Source organism: Xiphophorus maculatus, chromosome 4, assembly GCF_002775205.1.
Source record: "Xiphophorus maculatus strain JP 163 A chromosome 4, X_maculatus-5.0-male, whole genome shotgun sequence".
NCBI classification, from domain to species: Eukaryota; Metazoa; Chordata; class Actinopteri; order Cyprinodontiformes; family Poeciliidae; genus Xiphophorus; species Xiphophorus maculatus.
In genome coordinates this window covers 11,786,478-11,803,019 of record NC_036446.1, presented here as the reverse complement: position 1 = coordinate 11,803,019, position 16,542 = coordinate 11,786,478, and the positions used below count along the sequence as shown (strand labels likewise).

Sequence of the window (16,542 nt, the reverse complement as noted above, 5' to 3'; positions counted from 1 at the left end):
AATTGAACATTATGTTTATTCTCTCCTTCATACAGATTTTTCAATGATTTTTCAATAATTCATTGACTAAAAAATTGGTTTCAATTTCAAGTTAGAGATTTTAAAAAGCACCTTAAGAGTTGGGGCAGCCAGGTGAGTCGGGGGAGCTTCCTCAGTAACTACGGTTTTTGTGCTGCTTGCAGTGCAGCCGCCTCTAGTACATGCCAAGATAACCAGTTGATAGGATGTATGTGGCTGCAGATATGACAGTGCTGCATTGAGGTCTCTTCCACGATACGCCTCTTTGTTGTTCAGTTTCAGCACATATTCTGTCACCTGTCCGTTCTGCATCAGAGGTTTATTCCATGAAACGTTTATATGATGAGAGGTTATGGCATTCACGGTGGGGGGTTCCACCATCTCGGGTGGGGCCTCTAGCGTTGTGATTTTGGTCTGGGGGCTGGTTGTACATCCCTCCGAGGTACAGGCTGTCACTGAATAGCTATGAGAGAATAAATTAAAGCTTTTTTGTTTATTTTTCTTGGCTTATTTTATCTGCACATATGATGAGAGATACATTAATGGAAACAAAAAACACTTAATACCTATATGTTGAAAATGGGTGCAGGTCTTCGTCTGTGTAGGTCAAGATAGTTGGATCAAAACTGAACTTGAAGTTGACATTATTTCTCTGTATCCTGTAGGATTGCAGAACCCCATTTGGCTCCAACGGAGGAGTCCAGGACACCACCACCTCACTGGGCCGACCATGGACGTGTCTCACTGTCGGAGAGGCTAGACCACGAGGAGGGGCTTGTCTGGTTGTTACAGTGATCCAGGGGCTGCAGGTGTGTCCCGCTGGGTTGTGAGTACAGACACTGAACTCGTACTGGGTCCAGGGACGTAAACCAGTTACTGTGTAGGAGAGACCCTCAGCTTCCTGTGGGGATAATCCTGTGAAGAGCACCTGTAGGAGACATGATTGATGATAAAGGTAGGCGTTTAAGTTAAGAATTAAATTCTATTTGAAACAGAAATAAACTTTGCAAAAGCATGTTCTTCTAGGTGGAACTGCATTGTTATTAACTATGAGAGTTAAATCAAAACCCTAAAATATTCCTTCAGGAAACCTTTAAGTTGAATGTTATGGCTTGTCACCATTAGGCCTGTCATGCTAACAAATTTTACTGACTGATACTAATACTTATTGAGGGAAACAACAATATTGTTGCTTTGAGACAATTGTCAAGTAAAATTTTGATAATGGCTTAATAATGCAAGTTAGTTTTCTCAAAACTCAATAAACATTAATTTAAAAACACCAACAACCAAATAAAACAGAAAATAGATAATAAAACCATAAATAAAATAGATCAGATGATTCTGTAAACAACATTGCCCTTCAAAACATATTTTCATTCATGGGAATGAAAATAATCTAGCTATTTTAAATACATCATGCGATTAATTGACTAATTGCTTACTGCAGTATATTTAACTACAACCAATATTTCTTCTACCTTTCCTCCATCAGTATCCTCTTCATTATTTCGTAGCTTTCCCCTCTCCTCCAAACTCCTTCCAAGCAGAGAATATTCTCCAATTGGTCCATTGGGTTGTGATGGAGGATCCCAGGTGAGCGACACCTGATCAGCGCTGACAGAAAGAGGCCTAGGGGGCAGCTGGGAAGCCGGTGGGGCAGCTGCAGTGGTGATGTGCTGAGGAGGGCTGAGCGTGCAGCCTGCTGCAGTACAGGCTTCAAGAGTCAGAGAGTAAACAGTCCACGGCTCCAAACGACGAAACAGGAAACTCCTTGAAAGCCCGCTGAACTCCAGGTTCTCCTCACTGTACAGATTATACATCTGGATGGACGGATATGGGGAAAGAAGACAGTTAGAAACTTTGCAGATGGGACACTGCAGACAAGGTTTTGTATGAATTTTTTCTACCATTCACGATGTGTTTGTTGTATTGCTAAAGTACTTGCAGATTTAATAAAAACATGTCAAAAATATCAGCTATAATAAACGACAAAGGAGAACCAATACAACGTCTAAATGTTGCTGCTATGATGACCTTCACCCTACTCTTAGTCTGTGATTTTGTCTCACATAAGATAGTTAAAATAATCCATATTTCAATATATAAATATAAATAAACTGCTTAAAGGTACTTCCTACGTACAACATGAAGTGTTTCCATCCCCGTGAAGTTCAACACATCCTCATAACTGCTGATGAAAATTTAAAACTCCACTAATTTGGGAAGCATGTACAGAGATGAGAGTTTGCAACCCTCTTTAGACAAAAATTCAAATGTAAGAGCAGACAAACAGTTAAAGTCACAGGATGCCAATAAGTCCTGGTATTATGCTACAGAGTGGGGACTAGAAAAAACTCTACAACCCTGGCAAACCATCTTAAAGACAGACACGTTATGGACCAGATCCTGAAAAAAACTTTGTGCAGCCCAGATACATGCACACACAGTAAATCAATCAGTGTTCCAACTAACTGCGCAACTGAATCCAAGGTACAGACTTCCATAAAGATAATAACGCCTCGTGTTATCTTGTCAACTGTTTTGCTATGCAGTTTTTTTCCCCTAAATTGACGGTTATGTGGCATTCCACAGACCCTCTTGCAGCCCAGAAACAGGCTATTTGTTTTCTCTAATTTGTTGTGAAGTGTGAGTGTGTGCATGCACGTTATTTCTCCTGTGTTGCTCTATGATTGACTGGCGACCCGTCCAAGGAGTACCCCGCCCCTTGCCAAATCACTGCTGGAGATAGGCACCAAACCCTCCCGCCTCCGACTTTCAAATTTGAGTGTCACGACAACCCTGGTCTTGGTTCCGTACCGTGATGACTCCGTTTGGAGCCTGTGGCTCATCCCAGCTGAGCAGCAATGCTCTGCCCTCCTCTCTCTGTTCCACTGTAAAGTTCCCCAGGCCAGTTGGAGAAGCCTCCAGGGTCTTGACCTCCACCCACAGACTGGAAACGCTGCCTGAAGTGGTACAAAACAATCAGACTCCTTCAGGTTTATCTCACAATTCACTCCGAATATTTAAAATGTTCTTTTCAGCTTCCAAACCACCTGCCCCATTCACAGCTTCCACACGAAGACGGTATGGACTGAATGGGTCAAGACCAAAGACTGCTGCCTCCAACACTGAACCCTAAGAGACGGAAAACAAGTTATAGAACCATTATTTTCAAACTCTGATACAAAAAACCGCTGACTTTAGTGGCACTCTGAACAATTTTTGGTACAATGTCTTTTAAAGTAAAGGCTAAAATTAACTAGAATGTTGAGTGACTAAGAACCGACATTTAAAAAAGATTAGTGGTGAAATCGCATTGATCAGTGATTTTTGCTGTGCTTAAACCTAAAACTTTATTTCATTTTATTTTACTGCAGTATGTTTACACACAGATGGACCATTTTGGATCCAAGGTTGGAGAACATGGAAAAGCTGCATTTTGTCACTTGAAATTAAAACTTGAAACTTTAAAATTTTTAATTTTTAAATGCAAAAATTAACCAATCATGCAGTGCCAACTGATTTTCGTTAGTATTTATGACATTATAAAACAAAAACAAAATTCAAGTCTTATTTTGACATGTCCATCATTATGGTTGTATTCAGAAAAGTCACAATTTGAAGAATTTTCACGTGTTATAAATGGGATATCTATGGAAAGATGGTTTTAAGTCAAGAATACATGTGAAAGAGTGAAAAGACAACAGAGGAAAACTGATCAAGTGGGGCAAATGCCAACCTGACACCCAGCCAGAGGAAATTAGTTACTGTTCACACAAATCCTGTGTGAATGGAACCAGAGTACCAACTATTAAAAGAGGAATGAAAAGGAAGAATGGAAACTAAGATGACATAACATGGGATTTGTGATATCAGTGTTTCAACATCCAGACTGCCACGGTCAAGTAAGAAACACATGCCTTAGTGGCAGAGAGAAATGTAGCAGGCAATCGGCTGTCCCTGGTGGGAGAACTCAAAGCTTCCAGATTAAGTATTTATGTCACACATGCACCATTTCATATCATATACACAAACACACACAAAACCAGGGTGTGTGCCAGTAGCTTTAGGCAGTGGGACCCAGCCCAACACCCTGGCAGATGCAGGAGGGGTGTGTATGCGTGTTTGATACAGTGAAAACACCATTTACTAATTGATAAAAGACACTGTTGATTCAAAAGGCCCTGGCGTGCGATGACATGGAAGTCTGGGAGCAGTAGGCTCCAGGATGTAGCATTTATACCCAGTCTTTGTGTTTGATTTTAACTGGGAGCTCTGAAGCAGCTATGAGAGTGATATCTCTGCGTTTGTGTGAATGCATAACACAGGAGGGTATGCTTCTTTCAAGTGTTGAGGCTGCAGATCACATTTTGCTTGCACATAACAGAGCATATGTAAAGAGATTAACTGGTAACCCACTCAGTGCAGCTGTAGCAGGATCAAAAAGGCTCAAATTTTCACTGAATCAAATGAAATCCCCGACAAATCACCGTGGCGTGGCACCAAGGCTGAACTGTCTGAACAACAACCAGAACGCGTGTACTCACTATATTCATGTCTGGAAGCCAACATATTTTTCATTCACAGTAAAACGGGATTAATAAGCCCCTAGACACCTAGACGCAAGCTAAATCCTTCTGCAAATCACAGCACTTCTCACTAAAAGAGGGAGGGAGAGCCACAATGAGACAGGGAGGGGTGAGAGAGCGGGAAAAGAAAGAGGAGGATGTAGTAGAAAAAAAGGTTAAAAAAAAAGTTTTTGTAAGGCAACACATGGAAGGCAATTAGGAAAGATTGATAAGGAACAATAATATGTGGGTTAGCTAATAACCAATGAAGTAAATAAAAAAGGAAGAGGAGGAGGGGAAAAGAGAAACTGAGTTAAGTAAAGAAAGAGTGGAGGAGGCTAAAGCTGCAGAGAAAAAAAAAAGATAGATGTGGCAAAAGGGAGAGACAGATTAAGTGAGCCAGAATGAGAGATCTCTCTACCTTAAAAGCCAGTGAAATATGTGAGGCATGTGGCCTATAAAGCGGTTAACATATGCACATTGTCAATAGCAGCATCTGGCGCTGGCAGATTTTATAGGAGCGTGGAGACTCTGCTACATGCCTCTAGATGGCAATACATTCAAACACTTTATCACTGAAACACACCGCATTAACAGGCTGCTCTCTGCAACACACAGACACGCGCACGCCCACACACACACAAGCAGGTGGACAGACTGTTATTAAATGTTGCTGAAATACATAACTATTCCACTGCATTAACAACTCCCACAATAACTACTTTACTGTGATACATGCACACACTTGCGTTCATACTGAGAACATATGTAACGAAACCAAGGTGTTGGTGAATTTGTTGGTAACACAAGCAAAAAAATAAATCTGCAAAAAATAAATAAATAAAAAGGAAAAAACATTTTTTTTAACGTAACTAGGTTAAACCAAACTTAAGCAGCGGGAGGAATGACCTTCTATCTTTAAAATTTCTGTCAGGTTTAACATATTCTGACTTAAATTTCTATGAATAAAGTCAGTTTTCTTTGTTTTTTTCCCCTTGCCTTCACAAGATTATACGGGTCCTAAACAGAATTTAATTTGAGGAACTCAACTACCTAAAATTAATCATCTTTATATTATCCATGCATCATTTCTCCATAAAACATCTAACATTATATACACCATTGTTAAAACAGAAAATAGTTACTTTACCCTACACCACTATACATTAATTGATTGCACTAACAAATCTGTGTTGCTTAAATCTTATGACTCACTTCACATGATACATGTGTGTGTTAAAAAATAGTCACACACTGATGTTTTATGCATTTAGTTTCTTTTGGTTAATAACTGAAATCAAATTTGAACTTTCTCAAAAAAGAAGGGGGGAGAATATAATGTACAATCCATAAAGAGGATTTCCAAATTAGAAATTTTAGGTGGCTGAAAAGTATGTCCATGTGATGCAAAATCTTCAGAAGGTTGCAGTTATTTTTGATACTTGTGCATTTCTTTCTTTCACATTTTTTCCTTCCACTTAACTTTTGATTTACTCTGGACAACCAGCTTCTTTAGCAATAAACTTTTTTTCTCTATTCTCCTTAAGAAATGCGTCAATGATTAATTCATTTCTGTCATAAGATCTGGCCATAAAATGACCAAAACTTTTGTTGTAGAAATATGTGATAATGTATTATTCTGAAAAACACAGTTTGGATATACATTGTCTGTAACCCAGTCATCCAAACTATTAAAAATCCACTTTAAGTAACGAATATAACAAAAGTTTAACATTTTTAACTGATATGTATAATATATAGCTTTTGAGATTCTAATTTACAGAGATGCATCTATATATACAGGTGCATTTACCATGTTAAATAAAAAAAAACAATGATGTTAGAGGAATTTTAGAGCTCAAACATTAATACTGACTTATTGGAGGATGATTGTTATCAAACAGAGATCCATTTGTTTGACTGATGCTAATGAGACACATATGTAAACTTTCTCAGTTGATTTGTGCCACGAATCAACTCTGTTTGCACCAATCTATGGTTTACCAAGCTAATAATCAGAACAATAAAAAACGTTTATCTCTACATCTGGCCTGAAAGCTCTACCTGCTGTACCTGTAAAAAACCCAAACTGTCATTAAAAAAAAGTCTATTACGCGTTTTTCTGAAGGAAAATAAATGGGCAGATTATGAAGATCACATTAGGAGTCGCAGAGCAAGATATGAAAGGAAAGGGTTCCTGTCAACTCAAATTCAGTGAACTCCACCATATGCATATGTGCGCCGATGATCAAAGTCACCAGTTAATCATACAAAATGCAACAGAGAGGAGCAAGAAGTGAAAAGAAATGGGGGAAATGATTTATAGTGTAAATAAGAAAGAGGGAGAAAAAAGAAGACAATGATATGGACAGAGAAGACAGGAAGAGGTCGTACTAATTTAGACATTAAAGCCCTCATCAATCCAACAGAGTTCAAAACAACTTTGAGCACAGAGTGCAAGAAAGCAATCTATTTAATTTTTCTTCTCATTCTGAGTCCATCAGACAGTTTGCACTTCTGCACAAAAAGCCTTTTGCAGAAGGAGCTCCTGCCTCCATGATGTGTCATCAAGTTTTTGTGAATGCATTTGCATGTATACTAACAGGTGTGTATCCAAACGCGTTTTGTTTTCCAACCATCTGACTCTTGGGTCCCTAAAACTGCATGTGTGCGGCTGATCGCTTGCGTGTGTTCTGATGTTCAGGTAGAGAGGCATAGTAAAGCCAGAGGGACAGTGTGTGATACTAATTAAGAATAACCATGTGTATTTGTCAAAAGAATTATGCTGATTATCTCACAAAGGCCCCGACACTGGGCCCTGCAGAGAGATAGAGACAGAGCCAGACCAGCATTAGCATATGGCTACACACATATTGCCCTGTGTCCATGTGAACGGAAACAGAAGCACTCTTTGTCTCTCATTTACGTACATATTTAACATGAGAACCAACAAATACACCAACAAATACGCATGGGAAAAAAAGACTTGTACACATGTGAATGAGTCCCAATTGTTTTTTGGACAGAAAATGCAAGACTGCACTGCTTAATGTTTATTTCCTTATGTTTTTTAATAAATATGTTTTCACCAGTTTCTTTAGATTTAACAAATTTTGCTCAGTCCAGTTCTTCGTCTTAATAGTCCAGTCTATTAGTCCAAGCTGTGCCCTGAGCAGCCCTGTGAGAGTAGTAATTGTTTTCAGAGGTTTCTGAGGTGAGCCAGTGCGCCACATACTGATCCATCGCACCCCATGCCAAGCTCTAAAGCCAAATGTGTGTGTGTGTCTGCATATTTATATGTGCATACCTAATTCAATGCTGCTGGAACGATTGCCCTGTGTCTGTTTACAAATGCCCTGCATGGGTGTCCCTGCTAGTCAGGGTGCGTTAGACAAACCCTGACACATACACCCCTCCGTGCGACACACACACACACCCACACGCCGACACACCCACTGACACAGTGCCATTAGGCATGCGTTTTGTCTGTGGCCAGCACCGATGTAGAGAGGGACTGTGGGGGCTTGGAGCAGGCTTACCCGCTTCACACCGACATCTATGATTGGCTTTGGCGGCTCAAGACCCCAGGAGCAGCGAATTTGCTGTGCATATATCATGCCTTATGTACGCGTGTTTCTGTGTGTGATTTAGACAAACACTAGTGGACATACACTTAGGAGAGTTCCTCTGAAATTAAAATTTCAGAGGAACTCTCCAAATATTGAGAGTTTGGTCTCCATTGATGCCCTAATTTTATAATTCGTATATAAAAAATAATCCGTACTTAGCAGAGCGACCAATTTGAAATGAATGACTGGTTGATTAAACCTCATGCACATTTGATTATCTGCACAAAAGCTTTTAAGCATATAGTCTAAAAAGAAAAGAAGTTGATTACCAACTACAAATACAGCCACATTGAATCTGGGAACTAATGAAATAATTTGTAGGGGCTTGCAAAGTATTCATACAGCTTCAAAATTTTCACATCTCGACAAGGTTCAACTACAACAATGCTTTTCAACAGTGCTCACTGAATTACGCATCTGAAACAACTTCAAGCTGAATGTAAACATCATAGACACTGGAGAAAAATCAGCTGATGCCCAAAAGGCAACCTGTAGCATCCCAATCACTGTACATCATTAAAATGCAAGTCAGAGGGATGTTGATTCCAGCTTCCACTACTTTATTTATGGGAAAGACTTGTAGCTGCATCAAAAGGTGATCCTATCAGGTGGTAACTTAGAGGGATGAACATGAAAACATGGCCCACTTTTAAGCAACCTTTTCCTGCCTTTTCACAAATAGACAGCACTTTGTGTCGGTTTATCACATAATATTCTCAATTTAAAGCATCAGTGTTTGATGGTAGAACATTACAAAACTTGACCAAAAAAGTAGTTCAGTGGTATGATCACTTTTACAAGGCACCGTGTCAACAAAAATATGAATAACAACCCAAACTTTTTAAATGACACATGTAGGGTTCATTACAGAAACAGTCGTTATGACTATGCTAGTAATGTCTTTACCTGGCATTACTCTCTCCTCACTACCAGATACTGGACATCTTATTGCCTATCCATTACAAACTCAAACCCATACATTCACATGCATGCTGTGAGGCAGATTACAGAGGCAGGAGGGCCTCTTCAAAACTAAGTAATGCCGACTATCAATCAAAACAAACAGAAGTCACTTATGCACAAGCACACCAAACAGCTTCTCCTCTAGAGTTGAATGGGCCCAGCGATCAGAAACGCAATAACGCTTTTTTTTAATCACTCTCTTTTATACTCACATTCACTCTGAGCCTTCATCTCAAGTGATGGCCATTTTATCACAGCTGCAGCATTAAACAGCCATTTAAACAAGTGGAGAGCACTACAGCGGATGGTGTGGCCTCTTCACAGACAGAGACACAATAACACACAACCTGTTATTACTGCAAGAAACTCTGTGTGTGAGAGGCAGCGAACAAGAGGAGGGAGAGCGAGTGAGAGTAGTGGCAGGAAAATAGGAAGTCACTTGACAGAGGGAAAAAGAAGAGGGAAGGAAGGGGGTAAACACAGTGGATGAGTGCAACATAAAAACTGTAATTTGATACAGAGGCAGAGACGCCTCAGACAGAAATGTTGTGTTGGATTCAAGGAAGAGAGATACTGGAAGGAGTGCTGAAAAAGACAAGGAGGCAGAGAGAAGATTTGCAGTAAGGAGAAGAGTTGCAGCCTGATTATTTGGCTGTTTATGCAGAGCAGTAAGAGCTCTCCAATCAGAGCTGGAAACCTTTGAGTAAGGGGCCTTTTAGACCGAGGGCCTAACAAATTCTACACAAGTCTTCTTATTTTGTCATCTGGGCCTTTCTTTTTTTTATTCCCAACCTTTGTGAACTCAGTGGTGAATTTTGCCATCCTGTTAAAATCTTTTATCGTCTTTACTTGCCAGAAGGTGTTTTAAAGAGAAAGGATACAAGAAAAGTCTGAAAGCACAACAGCTTTTTATGAAATCTGCATCATAGGAACAGTTTTTGAAAACATATCTTCAACAGATATTTAACTTTTAGGATCCTAACAGTCTGAGTTGAAGTTAAGAGTTTGATTTACTGCTTTAGGTAAAAAAAAAAAAAAAAAAAAAAAGAAGAAAAAAAAATCAAATATGAAAAATCCTACTGTATTTTATTGAAGGATGTTTTATTTAAGCGTTCAGGATTATTTTGAATTCACCTACTTAGAGAACGACCTTTGAGTTTGTAACAAAATATGTTTTATATAATTCATACAAGAAAGATGAAACAAAGGATGAAAGAAATGAAGGGCAGAAGAAAGGGAAGAAGCCAGGATCAAAGAAAGGGATAAACTGTAGACAGAGAAAGACATGAAGAAAGTACAAATAAAATGAGGGAAGAAAGGATGAAGGAAAACAATGAAGAAAGTAAAGAATGAATGTCAGAAGTAAAGAATGGTACAAATGATGGAAGAAATGTTGGAAAGACAAACAGAAAGAAACTGCAAGGATGTAAAGAAGGAGTAAATACATAATGGAGGGAAGGAAGAAAGAAAAGAACAGGAAAAAGAAAGAAAAAGCGCAGCTCCACTTGGACCTACAGCTCAGGTAGGAGAATCTGTTGAGAAAAATATTACTTGTACATTCTAGAAATCTGTTCTTTGTGGAAAAGTGACAAAGAAAAAGTAAATATGAAAACAAAGCCATAAAGAGACTTTTCCCAATCTATGTAGAGAACTCAGTAAAGCTGTGTAAGAAGGTTTTTCTGGTTAGATGAGACCTTTAGCTTCATTTTCACAGTGATATGTGTGGTAGAATACAGCATATTACCCTGAGCCCATTACACTCCAAAGTGAAGCACAGTGGTGGCAGCATTATGCTGTGGGGATGTTTTTCTTCAGAGGGGACAGCAAAAGCTGGTTATAGCAAAGTACAGCACAATCTTGGAAGAAAAAACTTGAGCCTAGACTGGTTCATCTTCCATCAGGACAGAAACCCTGGATGGTTTAGGTCAAAACATATTCAGGTGTTTGAATGGGCCAATAAAACTCTGCCTAGATCTAATTGAAAATCTGCGGCAAGACTATTGACTCTCTAGCTACTTTGCAAAGATTTATGAGAAAATGTTCAGTCTCTAGATGTTCCACTCCGGCAGACAAACCTGGAAACCCTCGCAGCTGTAATTGGAGCGAAATATGGTTCTACGAGGTATTTACTGAGGGGGATGAATACATATGCAAACCACTGTTTTATGGTTTCCCACCACCATGTGTTACTGACTTTTTTCTTAATGACATATCATCCGTATAAAACTGTTCATGCTTAAATACACACATTCTGACTGTTTAAGTGACACACAACTACTCTAAAACCTCATATTGGTTTTGAGGCTCAGTTCGCCGGCTGTCTCATGCTGTTTCACACTCTCTGACGGTTTCTTAATGGTAAACTAACAGATTGTAAACATGCTGCCAGCTCTTTCTCTCCCTGTGTCTTCCTTGCCTTTATCAATCAGTCCCCCTCTTTCTTTTTCAATGTTTACAACTTTTCTCTTCCTTTGCTTCTTTCTCTTCTTCCTTATCTCTATTCACTAAAACATTTTGTCTCCATCCCAATCCCTTCTCCCAGTCTCCACTCTCTCTTTCTCCCTCTCTCTCTTTAGCTTTTCCTGGTGTATTTTTTAAACAATGTGTCCTTCATGTACGGTTGGTTACGGGGCGTACAGAAGGACATCATTAGCGCTGGTGGTTAAGCTGTAATTTACACCATTACCGAGGTAGGGGCCATTTTTATTGCCTAGTAAATTTCAGCTCTGAAATATTTAGACCATATGGCTCAATTTGTGTAATAACCTTAATTTCCAAGCACCCTTCAGCTCCCTTCAGCGCCGGCTGTTGTTGGCGGATGGCAGAGTGGGGCGTGCGTGTGTGCGTGCGGTTTGGATCTGAAGCACTTACGCGCACTAATAAACACAGAAACAGCTTCGCAGAAACACAGATATGGCTTAAAATCTGCATGCAGCACAAAATCCTTTACATTGCGCTCTCCATATACTCGCAATGGTTCAGTTGCTAACACACAGAAACGTGCACGCATGTATGCATGGCAGCCGCAGATTAATAGGGTGTCAGCTTCTGTTTGGGTGAGGGAGCGTCAGGCGTCGGCCAGATGGTTCTCAGGGATGATGACTGTCAGGGGTCCTGCTCTGATCAATGGGATGTATTAATACAGCACGCAAACACACACTGTTGCACATACACGCGCAAACAATAATGCTTTGCATGCACACGAGCACAGGCCACAATATTGAGACATATGCATGCAGACAAGGTAACAAACACACATTTAGACACACACGTATGCCAATGGTCTCCTTCCACCAGTGATCCCAAGGGCCACAGAGGAACATCTGGAGGAGCCGAGGGAGGGAAGAGAGGACAGCAAAGTAAAGGAGGAACCAGAAAGAGGAGGAAGGGTTTGATGACACATAGAAAGAGAAAAATATGTGATGGAAGAGAGGAGGAACAGGGAAATGAGAAAGAGAGTAACTGGAGAGATAAGAGATAGTGGTGTGTGTATAAGAGGGGTTAAAATGGTGAAAAAGTAAATAGATGGCAAAAATGGAGCGAGGAGAATGCAGATAATGGCAAAAAGGTAAAGAATAAGAAAGCTGAGAGGGAGAGAGACACTGATGAAGATGAATCGTTTATAAAACATCTTCAAACGGCCGAGTAAAAGACTGAAATACATGACACTAAATAGAAAAGTAGGAAGAGAGGAGAATAAAAGATGAACCAAAGAAAAGATGACAAATTATGTAGAGGTTAAAGTTGGAACCCCAAACTACAGTTAGAGCAAAATGGAAAACACAAATAAATGAAACTACAGAGATCAGATAAGAACTCATGTTTAGACAGTAAGAACGGTGGCTGGAAGACTGAAAAACTAATGTCTAAGCTTAGTGTGTGAACTAAGCTATTTAGAACTATTTCTGTCCCTCCGTAGACCAATGGGCCTTATGGAGACCAAAGCCTCCACTAACCTCCTTGTTTAGGGTCAGGGGTTTAAAGGTAAGGTGTGATTTAAGTTTTGGTTAAGATTAGGTTAGGTAAAGGAAAATGTCTGGTTTAGGCATAAATGCAGATGCTAAAATGAAAGGAAGTCCAAATAATGTCCTAATATGGGTAGAAATACAAACGTGTGTGTGTGGGGGTAGGCGGGGGTGTGTGTGTGTGTGTGTGTGTGTGCCAGGCAGCTCGTAGGGGTCTAGCAAACAGGCTGCCTGCGTTTCATACCCTCATTCCGTCTGATTGCCAAGACGACCCCATTAATCAGCCAAGCTGGCACAAAGCAGGGTTTCCAGCCCAGTCTAAGATCAACACACACACAAATATACACATACCAAATGGACACACATATGTTCAAACAATACTTAAAGAGGGAAAATGTTGAGGAATAAAAGGGGGGACACCAAGGGTAAAATGTGAGAGGAAAGGAAGGAGCTGTGACTGTGAGTAAGATCACTGAACTGTGACCTTTCAGATGTCAGAAAAATTGTTTAAACGTCTGTTGAAGATGTGTAGATTTAAAATATACTCTTTTTTTCTGAAACAGCATTATCTCAGAAATTTATGTGATTTCAATAAGTGAATAAAATAAAACCTTGTTAGAAAAATAATTGTTTTAGCAAAACCACCACTGGCACAAATGTTGAAATCTTTAGGAATATCCTTTTGAAACAAGAGAAGTTCAAGCCCTTATTTATCTTGCTACCAGGATCATAAGAGGGGAAAAATACAATTTCCCCGTCTAATAAAAATATTTAGCACGGTGTAGGAGCTGTAATGCTGCGGGGTTAATTTTCTCTTCCCAAGACACTGGGGAAATTGGAGGAGCTCTTATATACCAGTAGATATAAAATATAAATCTTGTGGCCTGTTCCAAAAATTTGAAAACAGGTCTGCAATATGTCTTTTGATGTGATAAGGCTGAATATATATGGCCAAATCAACACAGAAATTGTTCAACATGTGGAGTCAGCTGAAAAGAAAAGTTTAAAAGACACAAGCAGCACTTAATCTGAAAATATCATCTGAAGAGGAAAAATCCTATGACTATATTACTCCTTAATCAGCATAATTCTTTTGACTTTCTGAATATTATGAAAGACTGACTAGTTTCCTACTGGAATAGGCGGATTGCATAATATATTGAAAGCACAGGTACCAGAAATAGTTTCTCTGCTTTACTTTGCTAACAAACATTTTGTCCAAGTAAGGCATTTTCTTCATAGTTTCATTCATCTTTATCAAGTATGCCTATAAATTTATTCTGATCTTTATATTTAAAAACACTTGTTTACTTGATTCAAGAACTCTTTTTACTAATTTATCAGTTATTTTAAGACAAAGTCTTCATGAACAAGAGCTGCTCAGGGCTCAGCTGCTTGGCAACTTTGTATAATCTTGGAAAATGGAGTGAATGGTGTTGAAGGCTGCGCCGTGACAAATGACCACCACCAAAATGAGTCTATGCCATGTCAATGAGGCTCCCTCGCACACACAAACACAGAGTGGCCCATATCAATGAGAAGGTGAAAGGTCTCCATTTACATCTTGTATTAATTATGAGTGACAAGCCAAAGGTCACAGAGGGAGAAGAGGCCACACGTATGGACAGAATATAGATCTATACTTCTACCTCTCGTCCCTCTCAGTCCCTTATCTATCATGGCTGTCTCGACTCGCCTCTTGGTGATTCACTTTTCTTTTTAATCCTCCTCCTTAATTCTCCTCATACCCATTCCTGGTAGTGTTTAATTTTCTAAACTTCTCTAACAATTTTGAATTCTGATAATTTAACATCTTATCTTTATCACATTGTAATACTAGAGTTGTTTTACCATCTTATATCCATGTCTCATTTGAATTTTTTTCATCTAATTCAAATACATTTCTCCTCTGTTTTCTAATTTCTAGATAGCCAGATAGAATTATGTAGCAGAGTTTCAGGTATTAATACATATGCACATTGCGTTGAGATGTTGCCAACTTTGGTTGCCAAGAAATACAATGGAGCTGTGCGTAAACCTAGCTGCCAACTCCTACTGAGTGTGGATGTCAGGTGTTAAAAATACGTATATTTGCTAGACTGCTCTATGAGTATGTCAGGGTATTTGTAGGTATGTGTGTGCATTTGATTGTTTCTAATTTACTTATTCGCTGTGGTAGAACATGGATCATGGCACAGAACTGAGGTAAGGACCCTGGAGGAAAGCAGGTGATGGGTTGTGTGTCTCCGAGTGTGTCTTCAGACCTCTCGCTGGCAAACAGATGGCAAAAGCACCACAGGTAGAGTCTAAATTTCTTCACATGCATCGCAGATGACAATGACACACAGTCACTTAAACATTATATAATGTGTTCTTGCTGCTGAAATGCCTTGCTGCTGAAATGTGCTATACAAATAAAATTTGATTGATTGATTGCTGACTTTTTTGCTTTTCTTATATAGAGTTTAGAAAGTTAGTGTAAACAGTGAGCATCAGTATCAACAAATAAAACCTGATTTATTGCAAACAATAAACCAAAACATGGTGTGGTTTTACCTTTACAGTGAGAGCCGTAACAGTAGTTGAGTTGAGAGTTGGATCCTGCTGGTGCTTCATGTAAACCAGTCTGTAATGGGAAATAAGACCATTGGGCTGGTCTGGCTCCCTCCATTTCAAGTAGACTGAATATGCGCCTATAAACACACAAAACATGTATTACATGGACTAAATGCAAAAATATATCAATGATCAATGATTAAATGACCAAACAAAACTTACCAGTTGGTCTGACAACAGGGGGCGCCAGTTCTCCTGGTTTTGCCTGTAATGTTTGGGCTCGAGCCCACTGACTCACAACTGAGCCTTTGGAGTTGTGGGCGCGAACTTTGTACTGGAAGAAGCTGAAAGGTTGCAGGGCGGGACTCGCGTCAACAAATTCAAGCGGCCCACTGGACCAAATGAAAACCAGCAGCTCCTCTTCTGTTCCTAATGGTCGCCTGTGGTGACAAACAACATGACTGTTTATTTTCTCCTGGTTCTTGTCAACCGCAGACACTCAGATTTCAAGTTTTAACACAAAAGCAACTTTTAAGAACTGCACCCAAACGACATGGCTGTAGTGTGATTAAGCTACTTTAACCATATGTGACAATCACTCATAATTCAAACTGAAGGATGAATTCTTGACCCTTGCCTTAAGCGATTTGTTTCACACATTTATAAAAGAATCTGGAATTGTTGGTATTTCTGAAGATTATGAGTTATTTAGGATGATAAATGTGGAGCAATTTTTCAGCATTTAACTCTAAAGCTGCCATGGAAAAAACTTTTAAGGAGTCCTTTGCTTCAGGTGAGAAGTTCCTGTTTTCTTTCATTGAACCAAGTTGATGGATTTCC

General features: G+C 39.5%; 1 protein-coding gene across 1 annotated transcript in view; it reads right to left on the bottom strand.

Moving 5' to 3' along the window:
• Positions 1–16,542, bottom strand: part of ush2a (usherin) — a 198,485-nt gene that overhangs the window by 16,423 nt on the left and 165,520 nt on the right. Inside the window, exons 72-78 of the mRNA XM_023332326.1 lie at positions 15,925–16,142; positions 15,703–15,839; positions 3,075–3,156; positions 2,839–2,984; positions 1,500–1,841; positions 585–946; positions 112–481 (exon numbers count right to left, since the gene is read on the bottom strand). Of these exons, the coding sequence (XP_023188094.1) occupies positions 112–481; positions 585–946; positions 1,500–1,841; positions 2,839–2,984; positions 3,075–3,156; positions 15,703–15,839; positions 15,925–16,142 (1,657 nt within the window). The remainder of the gene's footprint in view (positions 1–111; positions 482–584; positions 947–1,499; positions 1,842–2,838; positions 2,985–3,074; positions 3,157–15,702; positions 15,840–15,924; positions 16,143–16,542) is intronic.